The following is a 22,606-nucleotide window of genomic DNA, read 5'->3' as shown; positions in this document are numbered from 1 at the left end:
TACAGCTGGTGGGAAGTATCTTTTTGTGTTCTTCCTGGGACCAATTTCCTCCTCCAGAGTTTTTTCATTGAAGGATATGTAAATACATGGCTCCCCCTACTTTTGGTGGGAAGTGTAAACACTCATAAGATTTTGAGGTCACGCACTAAATTATTCTAGTTGCCATGCATCCAGTCTGGAAAAGATTCTGGCTCTCATTCAAATATGAAAGAAAGAATTAGTTCTTAGCGAAATAATTCTCAGAGCAGTTGGGGAGAGGATCCACACCCACATCTTTTCCTTCCTCTCTGACTGTGCCAACTATCTCTCCCTTTCCCTGGACAATTAAGGTCTTCAGAGTGGTCTTACTGTGCCATGCAATAGCAGGACTGCTAGCAGGCATTTTCTGGTGGCTGATTGCATCTTTGACATTGTAGCTCTGAGGAGAGACCAGGCCTGTTCCTGGGCAATCCAGGCCTTCTCTGCTGACAGCATTCTCAATACTTTGTTTTGAGTGATTGTTTATACATATTTCTAGAGAAGTACGTTTGGTAACAGGCAACAAATGTTTTCAGCTCTTAGAGGAGTAAAATGTTTGGTTTGAGCAAAGACAACTGTGCTGTCACATTTGAATCAGATGAAGTTCTTTGTCTGGTGATGATCAGCAGCAGGAGTACTCTGTCATACTCCTACTTTATTTTTTCTTCTTTCATTTGAAGGAAGCAAAAAAATAATGTTTCTAAGTCAGGGCTGTATAAACCGAATTTGAAATTAATGTCGGTATCAACAGCTGAAGGTCAAATGTGAAAGCAGAGGTTCATGCTGGAGGTGTGGCCTGGTCTGGTCTCCCTGGCACTGACACAGAGGCTGACTCTCAGGCACGCCAGGAATTCCCTCGGGACTTCCAGGCTGAAGCCTCACTGGAAGCATCTGAATGTGCTGCTCCAATGTGCTGTGCACTGCCCCACTGCAGGGGCATGCAGAATGTCAGCACCTCAGTCCTAGCTCAGTGCTTCTGCAAGCTCCTAAAACTTCTAATACACGCCTTGGTGAAACTTGGGTGAAAAAAGTGGGGCTTGTCAGCACAGAGGTTAATGCACAACTACAATGTACAAAATGTTATCAAAGAAGATGTTGGTATATGGAGTCTTTGATTCCAAGTTGCAATATTTTCATTATAATTTCCGTAATTATTTTTTGAGCTGTATGTAAGGAAATGGCTTATATTTCCTGGTCTTTCTGTACTCATAGAACTGTACTTTGAGGTCTGTCTCTGGTTGCTTTTGTTCTTTGTTAGAATACCAGCCCTTGAAGTGGAGGTACTTGAATGGGCACGCAGAAATGACAGCTACCCAAATGTGGCCAAGATTAGCAACAAATAAATCATTACGTGTGGAAAAGTTTAAAGAGAAGTGCATTATGTATTTCTGTGTTTTTTAAGAGCTTGGCTGAAAGAAGCGGCATTTAAGTTGTCTATTTTTGGCTGAAGATGTGTAAATAGAGAAATAATACTGTTTGGAGACAAAAAAACAATGAGAAAGCAAGAGGGAAGAAAAATTTTTGTATTGGGACACACACATTGTATGCTTGCTGTACATAAAAATGAGAAGTATTTACACTCGGCAAATATGCACAAACATAGGTGGCACTTACTTACATGTTTTCTCTTGCTTTTGTTTGAGCAGTGTTCATATTCCTTGAACACGATGAATATATTCATCCCAGCACAGTGGCTGGGTAAGCCAGCTCTGGAGATGCTTAGCTTTGAGCAATGTGAACTTGAGCAGTGTTAGATTTAATTTAAGATTTGCTGATTAAAGAAAACGCCTCTAAGAACCTAGCATTTCTTTATTTGGCAAAGTAACATATCACTGTTGTTATTAGTAATAATTCACAACAACATCACTGCAAGAAACAGTGAATTACAATTCTATATCTTCTTGTTATTATCATTTGTACAAAATCACTGTAAAAATCTGATAAATTACACAAAAGGGCTATTAAGTTGTAATTCTACTGCCTTTGCTCCTGCAGTTGGTATTTAGGAGTAAGCCTGTCCTTCCTTACAAGCTTATCCCTTCTTAGCCCACCTTCCCACAGGACATGCCTGGTCAAGAGACCTGTGGTCTCTGTCCATGGGGGCTCCCAGTGGGCTTGTGCTCACAAGTCAGCCTCACTGCTGCCTGCAGATGTCCCTGCCCTTGCTCTTGGTATATCCTCACCACTTCCATTCTTCACCTAATTTGATGCCCTCTTCATCTTTTTTTTATTTATTTTCCAAGTTTTCACCACTCTTGCGCTACCATTTCCCTGCCTATACTCCTCCCAAATAAACAACCTACTCTCAATTTCTTTTCCCTTATTGGTCCCATTTTTTTAACACTCAAAAGTTATTTTTTCTGACACTATTACCTAGGCAAAATTTTCTCTAATATGGTATTACCATTACAGTTGGCTGAATGAGACAGCGTTGCCTCCAAGGGCTGTGTTTTGACCCTGTGGGTCTCATTGGGAACATCAATGTTACACATTTCTGGACAGAATTACCATATTTTACTCTTGATTCTCCAACCTAATTCTAATTAAGCAGCACCTCACCTTATGCACAGAAAGTTTGCACACCGTTGCAATGGCATAGCTCATTTTGTGTGACATATGTCTGCTCTTAAATAACGTTCTTCATACTCAGTGTTCCCATCAAAGGATGTGTAGCTTCCTGTGAGGGTGGGACTTGGGCGCTTAGCACAGGATTCATCTCATGTGAAACTGGACATCTGCTCTGTAGACACATGTGAACCAGTTACCCTATGCTACATCTCTAATCCCCTTACTCTCCTATGATGAAATTTAGCTCTGGTATCTGAAATAGATCTGATGAGAGTCTCTGAGTGATCTAAAACAGCAGCTGGATGTTGTGCTATATTGCATAAATCTTAAATTAGATCCTATAAGCCCCATTTCTAGACTCTGCCTAAACTCTGGACTTCTTAGAGATTATACATCGTCCAAAACATGAGAAAGACTTGAAGCTGAAAGGCTTCTCAGCAGACACCTTCATACTTGAGGGCCAGTTCCTTCAGCTTGATTACACAAATCCTAGAATATCGTTCTGGTGCAGGCACACTTCTCTTCATTTAACTGCGTACTGAGCTAGTCAGGAGATTCATCTGCCCATCTTTACACTTTCTACAGGGGGTGGATGTCTCTGTGGAAGCTAGTCACCTCCACCCACCTTTGTGGTTGAGAGAAAGCAGCAGGACCTTTCTGGGAGAGATGCAGTCCATCAGTTTAAATGCCAGTGTAAGGATGGGATGAAGCATGTCCTAGATGTGACTGTTCTTGCCACTGACCAAAAAGGCTCCTGCTCAGTTCAAAACAACCACATTGGGTTATCACCATTAGTGTTACGTTCCCAGAAATCTGTTTTTCTCAGGACACAAATAGTTGAGGACTTCAAAGTACATTGTCCATTGCTCAATTTGAAACTTTCAGGTTTTTGCATTCTAATTATTGACTGATATATGTCCATTTGATATCCCTTCATGTCAATTGTGGGTCCATGGGTGCAGTTGTTTTTAGCAAAGTTCTACAAGAATCCTTTACAGACTTATTTTTGAACATTAACAAAATGTTACATTAGCTTGTAAATCATACTGGTTTAGACTGTAACCACCAGTAATGCAAGATCAAACAGTGCAGCAACCTTCAAAAAATTATAAATATTCCAGACATTTGTAATAGTGGAAGATAGTAGAAAATGCTGCGTGTGACTAAAAGTTCCCAGAGTCATTCCACTAGCAGCTGAAAAGTGAAGAGGTGGAAATTAGGTAATAAAGAAAGCCCAAGTATAATCAAGAAGAGGTATATTGCTGCTGATCTCAAATGCTTTCCCATTATGTTCCCTACCCTTGGAGAATCTTCCAGATTTTTCTTTTCATTATCTGCAGAATCTGTGTGCATAAAAGGATACAAAATGAAAAAATAATGGAAAAAAAAAGCTTCCTAAAATTGTGGAAGAAAACAATTGTGTCCCTATATTAGCTGCTGGTATTGTTACAGCATGCAAATTAAAATATTGGATGGTGGATAGTACACAAACAATGGACCTTGAACTTCCATTTGAAATAAGCATTAGCAGCCTCTTCAAGTGCACAAATATCTTAACATAGTTCTGATTCATTTTCTATTTTCCCCTTGACAACAGTTTACTAAATTTAGAGTCACTATGCTATTTAAAGAAATAAACTTATTGTTCTCATTATTTTTTTCTCAGTAGCAAAACTGAGAACCCACATGATCAAATTACTGTATCTGTCTGTTACTCTTAGGCTGAGATATGCTGTTGTTTACAACACGGACAAAAACAGATTCTAAAAGTTCAGAATTGATTGTTACCAATGGCAGCACTACATAGCACAGTTCTCCTAAAGTATACCCACATCCTCCAGAGGACTGTGATCACACAGGCCATTCATCTGCATGGCATCCATAAAAATTCATAGAACTATACTCAATTTCAGAGAAGTAACTGTGGGGGAAACTGTTAAATGAAGAATACTGAGAAAAAGATGCACATTTCATCTGCAAATGGGTTAATAAGAAATAAACTCCACAGAAATAGTGAGGTTTATTTAACTAAAAAATGGACCAACCTGAGCAAACTGTTGGAGTTTATAAAATTGTCTTGATTTAATATTTCCTCTAAACAATAGCTTAAATGTAAATCAGAATTCATAACATGACAGAATTCTGCTACATCCATGAAATAATTTCCTGAATAAAACACTTAACCTAGGTCAGGGCATGGTTTCAGTTTGGTGGACTGCTTTGATCAGGATGAAAACCCTACCTCCTCAATTAAACATGAGCATTAAATATAAAGCTGAAACAAAAGTGTTTTAGTACATAAAAGTACTTTAGATACAGACATGAACCTTCTCATGACAAGCATAAAACTCGTTTTGGGAACTTTGTATTTCTGTGTATCATAAGATTAAGAGTCTGCTGTACAAATATGACCAAAGCAGGACTTAGGTAATGCTTGGTGCCTGCTCCATACCTTTTATTAATTTGACTGCCAGGGAGATATCCAAATTCCAGAGCTGTGTTTTCAGGTACTGTGAAGGCAGAAACGGATACCTGAGAAATGTGACTGAAAAACCTCAGGCATTGAGTAGAGGATTGCTTAGAGCCCCATGGCAGCTTTGGTCCCTGCTCTGTTTTAGCTCCTTAAGTCAGCCCTAGAGGCAGGAATAGCAGCATCACTGTCTATTTATGAAACAACACAGCAGTTCAGAGCACCCATCCTGTTTTGGAGCCTTGTTTATATCCCCTTCACCTCCCTTTCAAGAGATGATGAACTCAAGCTCTGAAGGAGGCAGAAAAGTGAAGGCACTATTTGCTTTGGCCCAGAGGAGAGCAAGTGACTTGGAGCCTGACTCTGCACCCTGCAGCTGGGTTGCTTTGAGGTTTCATGTGAGGAGCACTGCATGGGAAATGCCCTGAATGAGAGATTCAGGTTTCCTGTAGCCACTAGATTAGTCCTTCTCTCTTTTTCTTCTGACTGTATTAATTATTCACTGTGGGCCAAGTCAAGTTTATAAATAGTGATGAGAAATCCCTTCCTCCTTTCCCAGATTACTTACTAGGCTGCTGGTCATTTTCAGGGGTTCCAGTGTGCTGCACGCAGGTCTTCACAACATTCCTAATCATAAAGTTACATTTATAAAAGTCACACCACAGCATGCATAGCATCTCTGTTGTTCAGGTTTCTGAACAAGACTGGCTGCGGCTGCTGCATTCTGTGCAGGCACTTGCATGGAATATAATCTGAGTTTGCCTGCCTGTTGAAGTCCATCCAAGGGTTTCTGTGGAGCAGTGCGTATTTTGTGATCCATATATTTGTGGCCCAGGCCAATGTGGTTGTGGTCAGGCAGGAGAGATGTAACTGAAGACATTTACTTAAGCTAGAAGTGACTTCTAAATCACAGTGGTTGACTGCTAGCAAATTTTTTGCTCTTCCGGAATAGGTGGCTCTAGAAGAAGAGAAAGCAGGAGTTTGGCTGATGATTTTGAACATGATACCTACATCTTCCTTTATGTCCACCAATAAATATTTCAAAATACAGCAACCATTTGGAGGATGCATAGAAGGATGTGCTGCATTGTGACCTAGGACTTAGTACATGTCCCTGAAGAATTCAAGCAGCTGCACTTCTGTGATGTGATATCTATTGCATGTGTCAAAAAAGATATGTGAGATACTGCTCAGCATCAAGCTGCAGTGTTTTGAAAATGTGGAGGGAAATAAATGAAGTAGCATTATATTTCTTGATGCTGATCTCCAAGAACTGGACAGCCACTCACAGTTGTTTCTGAGCACATATTAAAGAGATTTCAGCTGTAAATCCTAGATCTGATCCTGGTCTTTGCTTTAGCATTTCCCAGCAAGTCTGCTAATCAAAGCTGATTGTGTTGTTTCAGGTATTCTAGCTGGTATCTTTTAACCTTTTTGTTATGTGTCTTCTGGTTTGCAGGGTGGAAAGAAATACACAGGACCATGTGGAGGCAGAGACTGCAGTGGAGGATGTCAGTGTTTCCCTGAAAAAGGAAGCCGTGTAAGTAACATTTTTTCCTGTAAATTGTTCTTGATGGTAGAAGTTCAATGCTAAATATTTTGCCATAGGTGGACTTGCATTAGACTGCTAAGAGTGCTAAAACCATTATTCTTTTTCAGGAAAAAGTTGTTGGTGCTTCATCTTACTTTCTCACAGGCTTGCAGATTTGAAGAAGTGCTTTGTTGTGATATATGGCAGGCACCTATCTCAAAGATGAGGGCCAAGGAACCTGACAGCCATGACAAGCTGATCAGATCAGAATGATGAAAAGATACCACATACATGCATGGGATACAGACATTTAATGATTTTAGAGATCTTTTCCAACCTAAATAATTCTGTGATTCTGTATGATTTCCATAAAGCAAGAGGGAACCATGCCTGCAAAACCTGAAATCCCTGCTGAAAGGCAACTGTTTAGAATTCCTGGCATTATGTTGTGGCTGACAGTCTGTTCTTCGTTCTGGGAACTAGTGAGGAAAGAGGCAGAGGAAAGGAGATGGGGTGGAGGGGATTAGCCACCTGCCACAAAGAGCTCTGAGAAATAGGGCAGGGCTCCTATCCTGTATGGCTTGGAGCCCTGGCTGGCAGCTCCTTCTGTACAGCTTGGTCTTCTGCAGCTGAGACAGTGACTCAGCCTTTTCCATCCACCCATCTCTAAGAATAGGTCAGGCAAGAAATATGGTGGCAGGTCATGTGCTAGTTCTGCTATCACAAACCTCATAAGATTTTTCATCCTCTGCCTTCCCTCCTCACAGCCAGCCACCAGTTCCCATTCCCATTGCATTCCTCAAGCTTGACTCCACGTCTGAGTGGAGGGAGAGGTGGCAGGAAAGTCACAGTGTAGGTGGGAGGCAAGGAACATTGCTGTTTACTGCAGAAGTCCTGATGTCTCCATGGAAGTCAGATGATCCTGGGGCCACCATGCCGTGGGGACTGTTATGGTTACACTCCCATGGCCTGACCATGAGCTGCTCAGGATCTGCTTTCCATCACAATAACCCAATGGCAGCCTGATGATCTGAGGACAAACAAGCCATCCCCTGAGACACAGCTTCCCATGGGGCTCCCTCCAGCTGTTACTGCCTTACCCTCATCATCCAGCACATGAAGTTTGGCAAGTGCCTCCTGCCATTTCCCACTTTTGACTGAAAATCAGAAACTGATGCTGTAAGATGCTCACTACAGTTCATGAAAATATCTGTTGCAAAGCTATCGACTTTGAAGTGTTTTTCATGCTCCTTATTGACTGAATGACCTTGAATTTCAAGTTGCCAAATGTGAAAGAAAAAAGAGGTAGTTAAACAAAACAACTCCATAGGTTGGAAAAGCTGACAATGTGAAAATACCACAGTAGAGAAGCAGTCAGTCACTGACAAGAAGCTCCCTGTGAGTTGCTTCCTATCTAGATTGGTAAAGTGAGGGCAGATTTTATGTACTTGTTTACCACTCTCAGTTTTACCTCAGGAAATTAAGTAAACCCACTTACTAATGAGGTTGGCCTCCCTTTAAATAGATGTTGAAAAAGAGAAAAAGGACATGCTACAAAACATAAATTATATTTTACTGATTGTGGTTAATTGTGCAAGATGTGAAAAAGTATTGGAAAAGGGGATTTACAGAATTCTACACTTCAAAAATCATAATTTATCTGTCTGTAATTTACCTCTCAGAAATGATACACCTCATTCTGATTTAGCATACACTGCCTGCATTTTGTGTCTGCTGATCTCTTCAGATGTCACAACCTCTGTTAAACATCTGGTTTAAGGAACAGGATTGGCCTTTAGAGTCTAGTCAAGTTTGGCATGGCTTCTGGTCTCATGCTAATCCTCAATGGGAATATTTATTTTCACAAAAGCTCAGTATAATCTGGCACGGCACACGTTCTCTGTTCGAGGTGACTCATTGCATGCACAATAGAGGTTCCTGCGTGTTTGCACTTGTCAGAGTGCCTGAAGCAGTCTGGCAGAGTCTGCTTCTGCAGTGGCTCTCCAGCCCAGGTGCCACAGAGCTGTCACTTGCCTGCAGCTCAGGTAGGAGCAGCCCTGCAAGGGTCTGCAGCCAGCTGTCAGCCCTGCCCTCCTCTGGAAATTCACCCTCTGTTAGTGACAGGTCTAAAGCCAGGCAAATTAAAAGCATTTTCCTTGGATTGCTGCTACTGGATGCACATCAGCATCTGTTGAATGAAGTGAACTCACTGAAGTGGTAAACACAATTGCAAAGTGTGAAAGGAGTGAATGTCTGAAGAAATGTCTGCTCTTTATTTATATATGCTTCTACTTCATTTGTTGTCACTGTAGTCTTAAGATACAGCATTTAAGGAAATAGGCTTAGTTTTATTTGTTGCCTTAATCCAATAACTTTTGTTTTTAGAAAAAGGTTTTTTTGCAAAGTATGCCCACTGGTATTTCCTGGGACTCTGTGCTAGAGGCAGAGGCACTGTCAAGATGTGCAGAGATTTGTCCAGGCCTTGGTGATCTGGGCCAGGTCTCCAGGTGTAAGGCATCTGGAAGCCCTGTGCTACTGTCTACACTGTTTTTGGTTCAGGACTGGTGAGGATAGGCACAAAGGCACAGGAAAGCTGATTCCTGCTTCACAGGGGCAGTTTCTAGGGGCAAAAGGCAACCTAGCACAAATCAATGCACCCACCTAGCAGGCCTACTGGAAAGAGGTATGTGGTTTTAGGTTTTCTCTACTCTGTTTTGGCTGGGCTTGACCCTGCAGCTTTCACTGGGCTCACACACAGCTGAAATCCAGTGGGAACAGAAAAACAAAACAGCAGAAGCATGATCTGCCCACTGTAGTGGTGGGGGAGCTGCTGCAGCTGAGCAAAAGTATCATCTAGCCTGCAACCTCCTGCCTCTCATCTGAGCTGCTCCCAGGGCTGAGGACACCTGCAAATGGCACTTTCTTCTTCATTCCCAAAAGGAAAGCTGGTCAAATCCAAATGTGCAGAGAATCAGGACATTGCTGATAACTGTGTCTGCAACTCACAGCAAATGCTGAGTTGTTTCTTGGAGAACTTTCTCCAAAAAATGTCTTTCAGGCCATACACAATCTCTTTGAAGTTCCCACCTCCAATCCTGCTTTGTGTTCACATCTTCACAGCAGAAAGAGTAATCTTCCTTCTGGAAGCTGGTTTTGGTTTTCCCAGTCTTTAATGGCATTCTAATCTTTGTCCTTTTCACTTCAGCGCAGTTATGTTCCAGCTGTCTTTACTGTTAGCTGGTTACAAATACCCAGTCTAGGTGGATGGAGCAGGGGCTTCAGGAGCCAGGCTTGGGGACCTGCCTCCGCCTTCTCCCCTTCTCACAGTGGGCAGAAAATCAGTGGAGTTGCAGTGCAAATCAAAGCTCCTGAGGGAGTGTTCAAATCCACATGACCATGGGATGACCAAGAAACCACAGTATAAGCCTCAGCAGAGGACACAGAGTAGAAGGCAGAGCAAAGACAGCAGACTTTTCTCCCTGAGACAGTCATCTTCTCATTTTTTCTATGGCAACTTCTCCTAAATTGTTCTCCTACAACAAGAGACTCACCCTTTCCCTAAGGTGCATTTGGAGAACATAATATAAGGAATACACAGATGCCTGGGTATGAGGGAAAAGAGTAAAGGGAATATGATATGGTGTTGAAATTCTGTTTTGAATGAAATGGAAAGCCTGGATTAAATTATTTTTTTTAATCTGGGATTTTTTATTTTTTTCTCAAGATTTTTATTGCAGTCCCTAAAATCTTGAGATTTATAATTCTTTGCAAACCCTGCATTGCTCAGAGAACAATATATGTGCCTTAAAATTTGTTAAACATTAATGCACTTATGTAGGAAACGATAACTCCGTTCAGTACAATGGCCAACTGTTTGATCCATTGAAGTTCATAATCAGCCTCACTTCATCACCAGCCTGGAAGGCTTTATAGAAAGTGGAAGTGAGTAGAAATCTTTTTGATCTTTCTATAGAGTGAGAAATTGCACTCTTTTGTACTTCCCAAGTCAAGCGTCTAACAGTGCTCAAGCCATTTAGCCCATTGTTTTTGCAAGGGGCTGGAATGATGGAAACTGAAATTTTAAGACAGCTTTGTGTCCCTCCATAAAGGCCACTTCTTGGGAAAGCCCAAACATTTATTTTTAACCTAGACTGACATGAGTGTTCACTAGCAGTCCTTTACAGCTGTTCTATTGCTTTCACTGATGCAGTGGCCAAGGGTAAGCTATTACCAGTACACCTAAAATTACTTCTGTCTGCTTTTGGATGCTACAGCTGGGAAATGTAGTGTGTGTAATTTGCTTGCAAACATTTTCCATACAAGTTTAAGTCTTAACACATGGGCTAGATTTAGAAGTGTTTCTTCTTAATTAAAAACAAACAACAAAATAGAACACACAAATATTCTAAAGTCAACTCCATGACTAAATTATAGGGAAATGTTTAAATCAAATAAAATAATTTTATGAACTGTTAGTGTAATTCTTGTATATCATAATTAACTGGCTTCCAAGCTGGTATAATGGCAGTAGCTCCTTGTAAGTCTGTTGGTGTAAACTGATATATCTGATTAAATCTGATTTTTTTTTCCTCCACAAAATAATAACATTAGAAGCATCTTCTTAATTATTCATCTAGCTCACTATTCTGTTCCCAAAAGTGAACTTCCATAAGAGATGCTATTTATAGGGAACACAGAGTTCTGGCAATTTTCTGCAGTCCATTCACTTGCACCCAAGATAACCCAATTTAAATATTCCTTCAGTATCTGTGTTTCGTCCTGAATTTTTCCAATCTTTTTTTGAAGCTACTGTAACTGTGTGTCTTTGCAACCTCCAGTGACACTATTCAAATGATATAAATAATATAAATCACTGTCTGACCTGTTCTAAGCAAAGCTCCCTCTGGTTTCCTCAAATACACCCTGTTTCCAGTACTGGGAGATTTTGAGTTAGTCTGTGTTTAGGTTACTCACTGTTTCCCTAATTTTGTAAATCTCAGTTATATTCTCTCTCAGTTTTCTCTTCTCCAAAAGGGTGAGTCACAGCCTTTTTAGGTTCTCTTTTGAAGGTGGTACTCTAGCCCTTAGTCCCTTTACTCTCTCGTTCTGTGACAGACCAGAACTGTACCCATCCAGTTTGGTGGGGTCCTTATGGAGGTCCCAGCATGAGAAATCACCAGATCTCCCCATTCCTCAGCAACGGCATCATATTGAACAACCTAAGAGGGATTAGTATCATCTACAGTTACTCAGATGTTTCACAGGTCAGTCCCTTCTATAGATCACCATTGGAATCTTTGCAAAAAAACAGTTACAGCATGTCTGAGAGGACCCACTGGTGTTATGTCTTCATTTTGAAATGTGACCATCAGTTACTATTCTTTCCTTCCTATCCTTTAACAGCCTTCAGTCCATAAGAGCACCTCTCTTACAACCCCAAGATAATTTGTTTTAAAAGCTTCTGCGAAGCATTTTATAAAACAGTTTTAAAAATCCAAATACATTGTAGCCACTAAGGCTTGCTTTACCATGATAATATTGTGTTCCTTAAGGTGGACTACTGCCTTGCCAAGCAGGAAAGTGAAATTAACTGGCCCACAGTTCACAAAGTTTCCTCTTGAGCCTCCTTTCCACATGGAAGCTCGGTTGGCACCAGCTCACTGGTGCAGTGGGGTTTGTAATGCTGGGTCACACACTTTGACCTGCAGTTCTGCAGTTTCACTCTTGAGTTCCTTCAGAAGTCATGGGTGAATGTCCCTACTCATGTTCACTTAGTAACACCTGCATTACCTGTTTTATCTACTACTTCCTTCATACTTACCTGAAATAATTCTGTCTCAGGGAATAGAGACCTTCTCAAGTACCCTCAGCAGAAAAGACCTCTGCAGAGAAGTCACCAAGTTTCTCTGCTGTGGCCTTACTATCCCCAAGTGCCCCTTATGAGCCCTTGGCATCATGTGTTGCTCCTATTTCCCTTGATGGCTTTTTGTTTTTCTTTAAACATCTTTTTACTATCAGCTTGGTAATCTTCTGCAAAATTTTCTCATTCATTTTTAGCCATCCTAGTTGCCATTTACTCTTTATCTGTTTTTTATGGGCTTTCCTGTTCATTTCAGCAATTTTTTAAATGACAACCCTTTTGCCTACAATAGCCTCCTTAGGTTTTTTTGGGGGGGTTTTGGTTTTTTTTTATTAGCTGTGCAGGGTTTTTATTGAACCATTTTACTTTCTTTTTGATATGTGACACATAGTTTACTGGGATTTTTAATACAGTGTTTTTGAAAAGCCTCCAGGTTGCTTTAGGCTTCTTGCCTTTTTGACTGCTTCTTCAGGCTTTTACTATTTTTGTGATTTTTATGCATTTCCCCTTCTTGAAATTGGATATCTGTGTGATGTATTTGTTTGACTTACTTTATCCCAGTGCACTACAACATTAAATTCAGTTATATTTTGAAGCTCTTGCAGAGCAGTTTTCCCAGTGGTACCTCTTGAAGCAGGTCCTATGCAGCACTTGACACTAAATCCAGCGCAGCATTCTTTCTTACGGGTCTCAGTGTTTATTGTGCTAAGGAAAAAGTCAGTTATTGGGTCTAATACTTTTATTTCCTTATCACATCTGGATGAGGCATTGTGCCTGGCAGTATCTGGGTAGTTGGAATTGGCCAGTATTGCTACCTGACCTAGTTGTTCAGCTTTTCTAATTTCACTGAGTATTTAATTATTGGCATCTTTAACAGAGGAATCCTAAATACAAACCAAGTCCTACCTTTCTGTTATTTCCACCCACAAGGGCTCCTAATGTTCCCCTCCTCCCTATTTTTTTCTGTAACACTTTGTTGTAGCCTTCACATATTGTGCCATTGCCCTGTCTGTATCTTATTTTCTATTGTTTCTGTAAAGTAAATAGACTAGTCTATGTATGCTACAGGTTATCCTCCTTTCACCACCACAAGATGCCTTTTATATCAGGGTTGTCATTTATTGCCAGGTAGCATAATTCCATAATCTTACTCTTTAGATTTCTAGCATTGCTGTAGAAGCACTTACAGCTTTTGACCATCCTCTGTTGCAAGCACCAGTCAAGTGGAGTTGTAAATGGTGTTATTTACCTTACCTATTCCACAAAGCTGGCCAGGACCTCAGTCTCCCACACAGCTGCCTTGAGTTAGCCCCCTTGGACACCCCTGTTCTACTTTCCCTCACGAGGGGTATAATACAGAATTGTGACCACTGGTCACCAGTCCCTTCTACCAGAACAAATTCCTATCTGGCCATCTCATGGGCTCTGCTCCCTTTGCACTTAGCAGCCCTTTCAGTCCTCTCACCTGTTCCAAATCCAGCTCTCTGTGTCAACTCATCAAACCTCCTGCTGCCATCACCTGCCCTGTCCTCTCCTGGAAGATTCTCTCTGTCCCAGGAACATCCTCACATTAATCCTGACATTATAGTCAGCTAGAGCTTATCAGCTTAGAGTTTATCAGAGGTTTGATCCCTTCTTCCAGGCTGATCATCCACCTTCCCTCTGTCTCACAACCCCTAAACACTTGTTAGATCAGCATCGAGATTCTGTGGGATTTTTTTGATGGTCAGCAAGACAGAAATTGATTGGAAAATGTCCTATTTACTCTCCAGTGTTTGCCATATAAGAAGCTTTGGGAGTGAACTTGATCCCATATCTATTGAAGTATTGTCAGATTTTGCAGCAGAATGGATAGAAGTACCAAAAATTGGTGCTTCAAAATCTCACATTGCTTCATAGACCAAGGTTAAGTCTCTGGAAAATTCCCAGAGGAAAAGCTACCTTCTGAGGGAAGGTATTTGGAGGTGTTTGTAATGCTAACAGATTTAAAAGTAAAGTGCCTGTGGTATTAATGAGCACTATACATGGGATGGGATGGGATGGGATGACACTCTTCATTATTTCAATGCTGTAACTGAGTTGGGTGTGGTACTTCAAGATTTAATTTTCTTTTTTTCTCTGATCAAGGTGATAGAGGAGAGCAGCTCCATTGGCAAAAGACAGGAAAAGTGTTCCTGTAAAATCTGTTTAACACTGTGAAGCTAAATTCTGCTTTCAAATACATGTATACAGTTTTCTTTTGCACATGTGTGTGAGGGTGGTTTCACATGAATGGTTTTTTTAAGTTTATACTTTTAAAACTCAGCCTTACAAGGTCTTGCCAGCATACACAAATGCCTGAACTCTTGATATTGTTCCATAGGCACCTACATCTTGGGTATAAGTTTTAATTGCATGAACTGTCAGCAACAAACAGGCCCAAAATCTTTAGAGTTCACTAGCAAAGGCAGGCAGTATACAGGTTTGCTTGACAAAACTTGAACTTGTGTCAATCTGAAACTTGATATCTTTATGACCTAATGTTTTATTTAATGAGCATTGCTTTACCTGGGCTACACTGAAAATTAATCAACCATGTAGTGGGATAGTTATGTTGTTTGCTAATTGCTGTCCTTTAGTGCATTTGTCTTGACATTTTTTTGAGTGAAATATGCATGTTTCCTTTTTTTTTTTTTTTCCCTAAGCTCTGTTTATACATGTTTAATCAACATCAGAGATCTTTTTGAACTAGTGGATGGAGATTAGATAACTTTCCCATGAGCAAGAAGCTCTACTTCCCATATATGCATTCTACACAAAATCTGAGATTTGGGAAGCAGTGAAAGGTCTTCCTCAGAATCTCTTTCAAATAAAAAAAATGCAAGATATATTAAAGTGCAAATCAGGGTGGTTTTTTTCAGTATATGCAGGAGTGCAATTAAACATTCACACAGAAATCACATTTTCATTTGTAAATGTTCAGAACATTGTAAAGAATATTTAAAAGAGAAAATTAACTCAAATGGAGACTTTCAAATCAAATCAAACAAAATATGCATATTGACCAAAAATTTTTTTTTACTCCTTGTTACCCTTTTGCTCTTTTGCAGAACATTTCTATTTCACCAGATATGAAACATTGTTTGATTTCATAAGTAATGTATAGAAATTGTATTTATTTGTAATCCAAAGGAATAGAAGATTTTTTAAGCCCATGCCATGGTAACAATTTGGACTCCCTGCCTTTTGCTCCAGCCCTGAAAGCAAAATTCCTTCAAAGCCTTTTCAAATTGAATGTACAGAACTGTACAGAAGGAAAGAAGAATGATACTTCGATTAAAGGTAGTCAAAAGGACACATTCACCTTTTTATTTCCATTTTCAGTTCAATAATTTTAAATTCCCCTGGACTGACATATATTGTCTCCAGCAAAATAGGGGCCAGGTATGTAGCATTCATGCAGATACTGCACCTTCCTCCTAAAGCCCAAGGTTAGACCTGTGCAGATACTTCTGTGACCTTGTATCAGAAACGTTTGCAATCTCAGCCGATGTGATGAGAAAACAATTCAACAGCATTGGACAAAGCTCAAGAATTTGTGTCATCAATCAGAATGAATACCAAGGTTGCAGGTTAAACAAACTTATGACTGAAGTCAATATGCTGGATTTACTATTGGCATTGTAGATTTAGCTCTTCCATTTGAAATGACACCATCTGATGCCTTTTGCATTACCTATGTGATCTGTTGATTTATGGGCTTGTTACACTCATTGAAAAAACAAATCTTATAGTAGTTTGCTAATAAATCAAGAAGGTATTTCACTGATATTTCAGGAATTTATTTTGAGGTCAGCATTTTTAAGAGTGTATTTGAACACCTGCATTTCACAAATTTGAATGAGAGATGGAGAGAAAATGCAAGAGAAATCATAGTAAGAAATCAAGGACCATTTTATTTCAGAAAATAAAACAAGACTTAAAATTTAATTCTAGAAACGTTAACTCTAGTGAAGAACTAATAGAAAGGAGACTTGCTGGAGATGAATATTGCAAAGTTAACTTTGGTGATAATAGCCAATGCTGAGATAAAAATCCTTTTACAATGCAATTCACAACCATTTAAAAATATTGCCATACCTTTTTTCTTGAATGGCTTTTATTTTATCATTTCTGTCTTCCTTTGAAATCCTGCAAGTATATCTTACCTTATTTAGAAAATAAGTACCTGAAATTAGAGAATGTCACTAGTGTCTACTCATCTGCCACCTTTCCACACATTGGGGCCAAGTGTCTGCGTAGCACAGCAAATCCTCCTGTATGTATGTATGTATATATGTATTTGTGTGTATGTATGTGTGTGTGTGTATGTGTGTGTGTCAGCTCTGTTGGGTAGGAGTTTCCCACCATGGAGTGCTCACAGTGCCAAGGGTTTGATCCCTGGATGGGCCATTCACTCAGGAGTTAGATTGGATGATGCTTATGGGCCCCTTCCAACTGAGAATATTCTGTCATTCTGTATCATTGATCTTTTTGTTTGGTTTTCACATATGAATTTCACTTCATTAAGGAAATGAAATGCACTGTCAGGATTGTTTTCAGAAAAATGTGTTGTCCATTTGGTTACACTGTCAGGCTTTGACTTCTAGCATTCAGACAGTTCAACTACTGCACAAAAGTATTATTTGTGCTTTCAGCCAAGTTTTGCAATTTTTACTTACTGTGAGAAGAAGTTTAAAGATAGAGCAGTGGGGGGATGATGGTTTTACTCTGTGACTGGGTAGCTCACACAGGCATCCAAGAGGGATAATCCAGGTCATCCTTTAGCACTTAAATTATACTCCAGAGATTTGAAATGTTTCTCATGACATATGTCTGAGGCTTTACAAATTTCTCAAATGGTGCTTGTTTCTATTTTCTGTATTTTTGTCACATGGGAGCAAGTAACATTGACCCATTTTCCTTTTGTCTGCTTTGCTAAGTACCAAACTATTAGTGGAATCCTTTGAGTCTGACCTGGAGAGACCAGGAATGTGGGAATGGGCAGGCTGTCATCTCAAACAGTATCTGCCGAGGCAGACTGAGCCTGCTCTCAGCATTTTCTTACTGACACTTAAGAAAATAAATGTTCTTTATTAACCTCAGTTAGTACAAAAGGTTTCCAAAATCATCTTCAGTGTCTTTGCATAATGAACCAGACAGTTGAAGTATACCTGCGTGTTTCCATTACATGTATCTGGAAAATTATGACAAATGTTAAAATATATTTTATTGACCATTAGATATGGACTTTGATAGCATGCAGAAAGAAGATCTTGAAGGATAGAAATCTGTGTTTTAAGCACAGATAACAGCTCTAGACAATGAATAAAGCTGCAAGCCCAAACAAATAAAGTATCTGTGCAGCATTTTTCTCCCACAGGCTAAAACTATTTTTCTATGAAAAGACTGTAAAATTCCTTTCTGTCTACCGCTATCATAGATGCCCAGCAAAGAAAAGCACTGGGGTTTTTTATGGTTTTGTTTTGTTTTTTTCTGGTATGGGTCATGGTTGTTCAATTAAATTCTGTGTTTACCTATTGCTTATTTAGTATTATTTATTATTTACTTAGCAAAACTAATTTTTTGTAAATGCAGTATCATTGGTAAAAGATATGTTATTAGCCCTTATAAACTTATTTAAACCAGACTTATTTGTCCCCAAGATTGTTGGCAAAGTCTAGCAGAGGCGCAAGAGCGAAAAAGAAAGTTACACTTGCAATCCTCCCCAGTACAAATTGTTTCACTCCATTCAGAGTATGGCAACTTGCATAGTCTTTCTGTCTAGTCAAATAAAGACTTGGATATGTCTGTATTATTTTGTTTGATCTAAGTACCCCTTTTTCTCTATAAATCACCTTTTGGCTGTTTTTCAGTTTCTAGACCCCCTACTTTTCTCTTTTCTTGGTGAACTACTGTTATCTACTCTCAAGCATGCAACATCTTTTCCTTTTCCATTTCACCACCCTTTATCTGTTAAAGGCTTCCTACAAGGGACTTCCTGTCTTGATAGCCTGGAAGAGGAAGGGAAGCTGGTTTTGGGATGAGGTCTCCCTCCTGTAATGCAGGATGCCATGGTCTTTGCAGCTGTCTGGGCTTGTCTGTGTTAGGATATGAGCTCCTTGTGCAGGAGCTGTTTGCTTGTGGCTCTTTGTGTGGTGCCAAAAGCATTGCTAACCCTTCCAGGCTTGGGGCAGAGGTAGCATCATGCAGAGGGGCACAGTGACAGCTTCTTTCCAGTGCACAGGGACTGCAGCAGGAAAGGGCTCAAAGGCGCCACATGATGCTGTGGGTGTTGGACCCATATATGTTCCATATTCCAGTATTTAATGAGGGAATGCACTGGCATGCAGATTTATGGATAAAATGTTTTTTCCACAGGAAACTGTTCAGTTCAAATATGACTGTGCTGCTACTGCAGAGTATCCCTTACCACTGTGAGGCTGATCCCTTTTTGCTGTAGACTGGACAAGCTGGGTTGCATGAGCCCAATCTTGACCTTCATCCCCTCCTCAGAGAGGGAGGCTGCAGGACAGAGGAGGGGTGGGCTCCCTGTGTGAGAAGGATGTTATTGCTGTTCTCTGCAGCTCCTCATCCTTATCCCCTGCCACTGGAGCAGAGGCAGAGGTGGATGTGCAGGCTGAGGACAGATCCATTTGTTTTTCTTGTTGTTACAAGTTCTCACAAACCAAACTGTGGAGTCTGTGCTCTGCTGCCTCATACCTGGTGCTGCCAGCAAGATCTCAACTGCCCTGCACAGCTGCATTAAAAATGAAAAACCACATAAAACTGCTCAGAATTGCAACCCCCGTACAGCTCCTCCCTCTCCTCAGCTGGCTTTCCTCCTTCAGACGGTTGCAGAGTTGGTTTTGCTAAATGACATAAGGTTATAATAAATCAAGTGAGAAGATTTGTGTTGTGCTTCCTACTGTATAGGAGAGGTCCATATGGTTTAATTACTTCCTCTGTAGGTCAGATATATGTGTATAAAATCTCTGAAGTCATGTGTAACTGCCAAGATCCTATGGTGTGGTTTGAAACATCCATGCAGTGAACTCTCAAATCCTGCAGATGTGCCACGAAATATAAATGTAAAATGGAAGAAGTCAAAATATCCAGTTAAAGAACAGCATTAAAATTAGAGAAGTTGATGGAGAGATCCAGAATTAAGCACAGTGGAGGAGGGGGGGGAAAACCAAAAAACTTCTTTGAGGCAGAATAGAGTTTTATCATCAAAGGAGACGAGAGAAAAATATTACACACATCCTCATACCCCCACACACACACCCCTGAACACAGCAGAGCAGCCTGAGGAGAAAAAACATGTCAAAGACAGCTGCTTAGTGAACTGTAAAGCCATCTGAAAAGTGCAATCACAAAATAAATCTGCTGATACAGCTTTGGCCACCATAGAAAATTCTGCTAGGCCACGTAGACCTGCAAACCCAAGACCGTGGATGGGTCTATGCACAGAGCCACAGTCAGTGTCTCAGCAGGGAGCTGCTCACCCCTGCATCTTTAGAGCTATTTTCTCAGGGCCTGTCAGGCATGTAGAGGCATATTTTCAATCTGGCACAATGGCTCAAGCATCTCTGGAGTAGGGAATGGTATGTGCTGGAGTGATGTTAAAGGTGCAGGGCAACTCCATGGGATCAAGCATGTCTGGGGCCTGATCTGCAGTGGTAACCTTGGTCAAGTGAACTAGAGAACAGGCTTGCTTCTCCTGCCAGCATCCTTCTGTGTCACACCTCTAAAGATGCCTGAGCTATTCCAGATACATGGGAAGTGGAGAACAGGTCTGTTGAGGCTAGTCTGGATCCATGACTACGAACAAGACCAAGGAAGATCGGGTTGCCAATTGTATCAGTCATGCATACATTTAATCGGCAAAAATCCTCTATATAATTTCAGCATCTCCTGCCTAAGCACGGCAGTTTGGCTCCTCATGTCTACCAAACCAAATACACACTAAATACCATTCTCAGTAAGCATGCTTTTATTTATAAAAGCCCAAACACTCTGGTATAAATAAATATACACATCATATTGTCAGCCGAGGCTGTGGCTTGGTGCATTTACACAGCTGCAGTTTGGGCCGTTGTTTACTCTTTTCCTCACAGACACTGTGTTCTGGTTTCTCCCTGTAAGGATTTTCCTTCTCTACCTATTCTTAGTCCTAGACAGAGAACTGTCCTAACTTATCTATGTTGTGTAACTTTAGTGACTTCAAAGATGTTTTGTATGGTGTCAATCAGAGCACCAACTGGCTAAATAAACCTTCCTTGCAATGAGGCATAATTGTAAAGCTAAATGTGTTCCTGCCTCTGTGTACTAAATCAACTACTAAATCAACAGGAGTCCTTTTTGTGGGATAAACATACTTCTCTGTCATGTATTTACAGTCACTGGAACACTCTTGCGAATCCTTTGCTTCAAGAAGAGATCTTTTATACTGGAAGTTTTTTGGTTTTTTTTTTTTACATTCCCGTGTCTCTAAACCAAATTCTGTTCAAGATCTCAGGAAGTGTCTGCAATTAGAGGCTGCAGAGCTGTTATCTGTATCCAGTGGAATACTGTTTCATTTTCAGTTCCGTTCAGAGCATTCCCATGATGAAATTCAATGCCTAGTATCATTTTATAATTGTTCATCTCTTCCTGCCATTTGTTTATTCAAACATATACCACGATTTTCAGAAAAAATATTGTTCAGCTCATGTTGTCTCAATTATTATAATGTATTCTTGTCATGAAGTGAAATACAGGTCAAACTTTAACTTATCCCTTAAGTTCAAGGATAAACTTAAGTTCCCTTAACTTATCCCTATTTAGTTCAAAGATAAACTTCCTCAAAATTCCCTCTTTACAAAATGTAGTAATTCCTAGGGCCTTGTAACCTCTGTCAATAAACCTGTATCTTTAAGCAAACACATGATCCCTTTTATGCACGTGTCACAAATGAATCCCTTTAGCTGCAGGTCTCTGTGAGCTGTGGGGTGTATCCCACCCCAGCCTTATGCTTGCCAGACTGCAGCCATTGCCACCAGACACAATTTGGTTGAGGTCCTGCAAAAAGGACTATTCCAGTTTGATCACGTATTCTAGCTGCTGGTCTGATTGACTTTCAGAAGTGGAATTGTCTAGAAGTAAGCTTTGGCTTTTTAAGACTTAACTAAGCAGCTAAGAATTCTTGAGAGGCTCAGGTGTGTTTTGTAAGAAAGCAGAAGCATCACAGGCAAATTACATTGTTTTTGACCAGGGAAGACCCAGGTGCTTTAAATCAAAACTGCAGCAGTAAGGAAGACATTCCAGAGGGTCCAGGAGGGAAATGCTTAAGCTTCCAGCTTAGTCTTCTGTGAGAACCTTTCAGTTTCTTGTAATGGAAATAGGAAATAGCCATCTTTGCTTAAATTTGACTGTCAGGGGAGAATTGAGATGAAATTGTCTGGAGATACTAATCTACTACTTTCTAAAGCAAAATATTATTGAGATTTCCTTCCTAGAAGTGCCTCCTTCCCTGGGCACAAAGCTTTTGGTGTAATCACAGGACAAGCAGAAGTTTCCTTGAGTTGCTTAGAATGGGCTGAAAGGAGGAGAGGATGGTAGTAAAAAAGAGAAACTGCAGAAGTATACATAGCGATATGTATACCAAACAAAAGGCAAGTCTTTCAAACAGAACACTAATATTTAGATACAAAAGTGTCATGAGGTAAGCGGAGACAAAGCAAAGCAAACCTCAGCAAGAAACTGCTGTTAAGAACTAGTGACTGAAGAAAAAGCATTTCAAGCTTGAAACAAGTATTTCTTTTCCTGGGAGAGGAAATGTTGCGCAACCCACAAACACTCCGGGATGCAGGAGCATCAGCCAGCTGATGACTGATGAATTTCATTTACTTCCTGTCTGACTTCTGAACAGTCAGGCAGTTGAAATTGCTAATAAATTCTGATGGGGGCTGTGAAACAATCCCCTGCTTTGTTTATCACCCTGAAACTGGGGCCAGTTTAGTCTATGTCCAGAGCATGTGCCTTTGTGTGATGCCATGGTGCTTGTAATGCTCTCTTGGCTTTTACTAGCTTTGAGCCTGACACTTGTGCTCCTCCAGATTCTCTTACAGCCAGTCAGATGTGTGCCTGAAGTGATGTA

At 40.4% G+C, this 22,606-nt stretch overlaps 1 protein-coding gene across 2 annotated transcripts in view; it reads left to right on the top strand.

Moving 5' to 3' along the window:
* The window catches only part of COL4A2 (collagen type IV alpha 2 chain), a 143,159-nt gene that overhangs the window by 34,935 nt on the left and 85,618 nt on the right, over positions 1 to 22,606 (top strand). For both annotated transcript variants that reach the window (XM_074535967.1, XM_074535966.1), the window contains exon 4: positions 6,516 to 6,596. In XM_074535967.1, the coding sequence (XP_074392068.1) occupies positions 6,516 to 6,596 (81 nt within the window). The remainder of the gene's footprint in view (positions 1 to 6,515; positions 6,597 to 22,606) is intronic.

This window comes from Zonotrichia albicollis, chromosome 2 (genome assembly GCF_047830755.1).
Source record: "Zonotrichia albicollis isolate bZonAlb1 chromosome 2, bZonAlb1.hap1, whole genome shotgun sequence".
NCBI classification, from domain to species: domain Eukaryota; kingdom Metazoa; phylum Chordata; class Aves; order Passeriformes; family Passerellidae; genus Zonotrichia; species Zonotrichia albicollis.
This window is presented reverse-complemented; position numbering and strand designations above follow the sequence as displayed.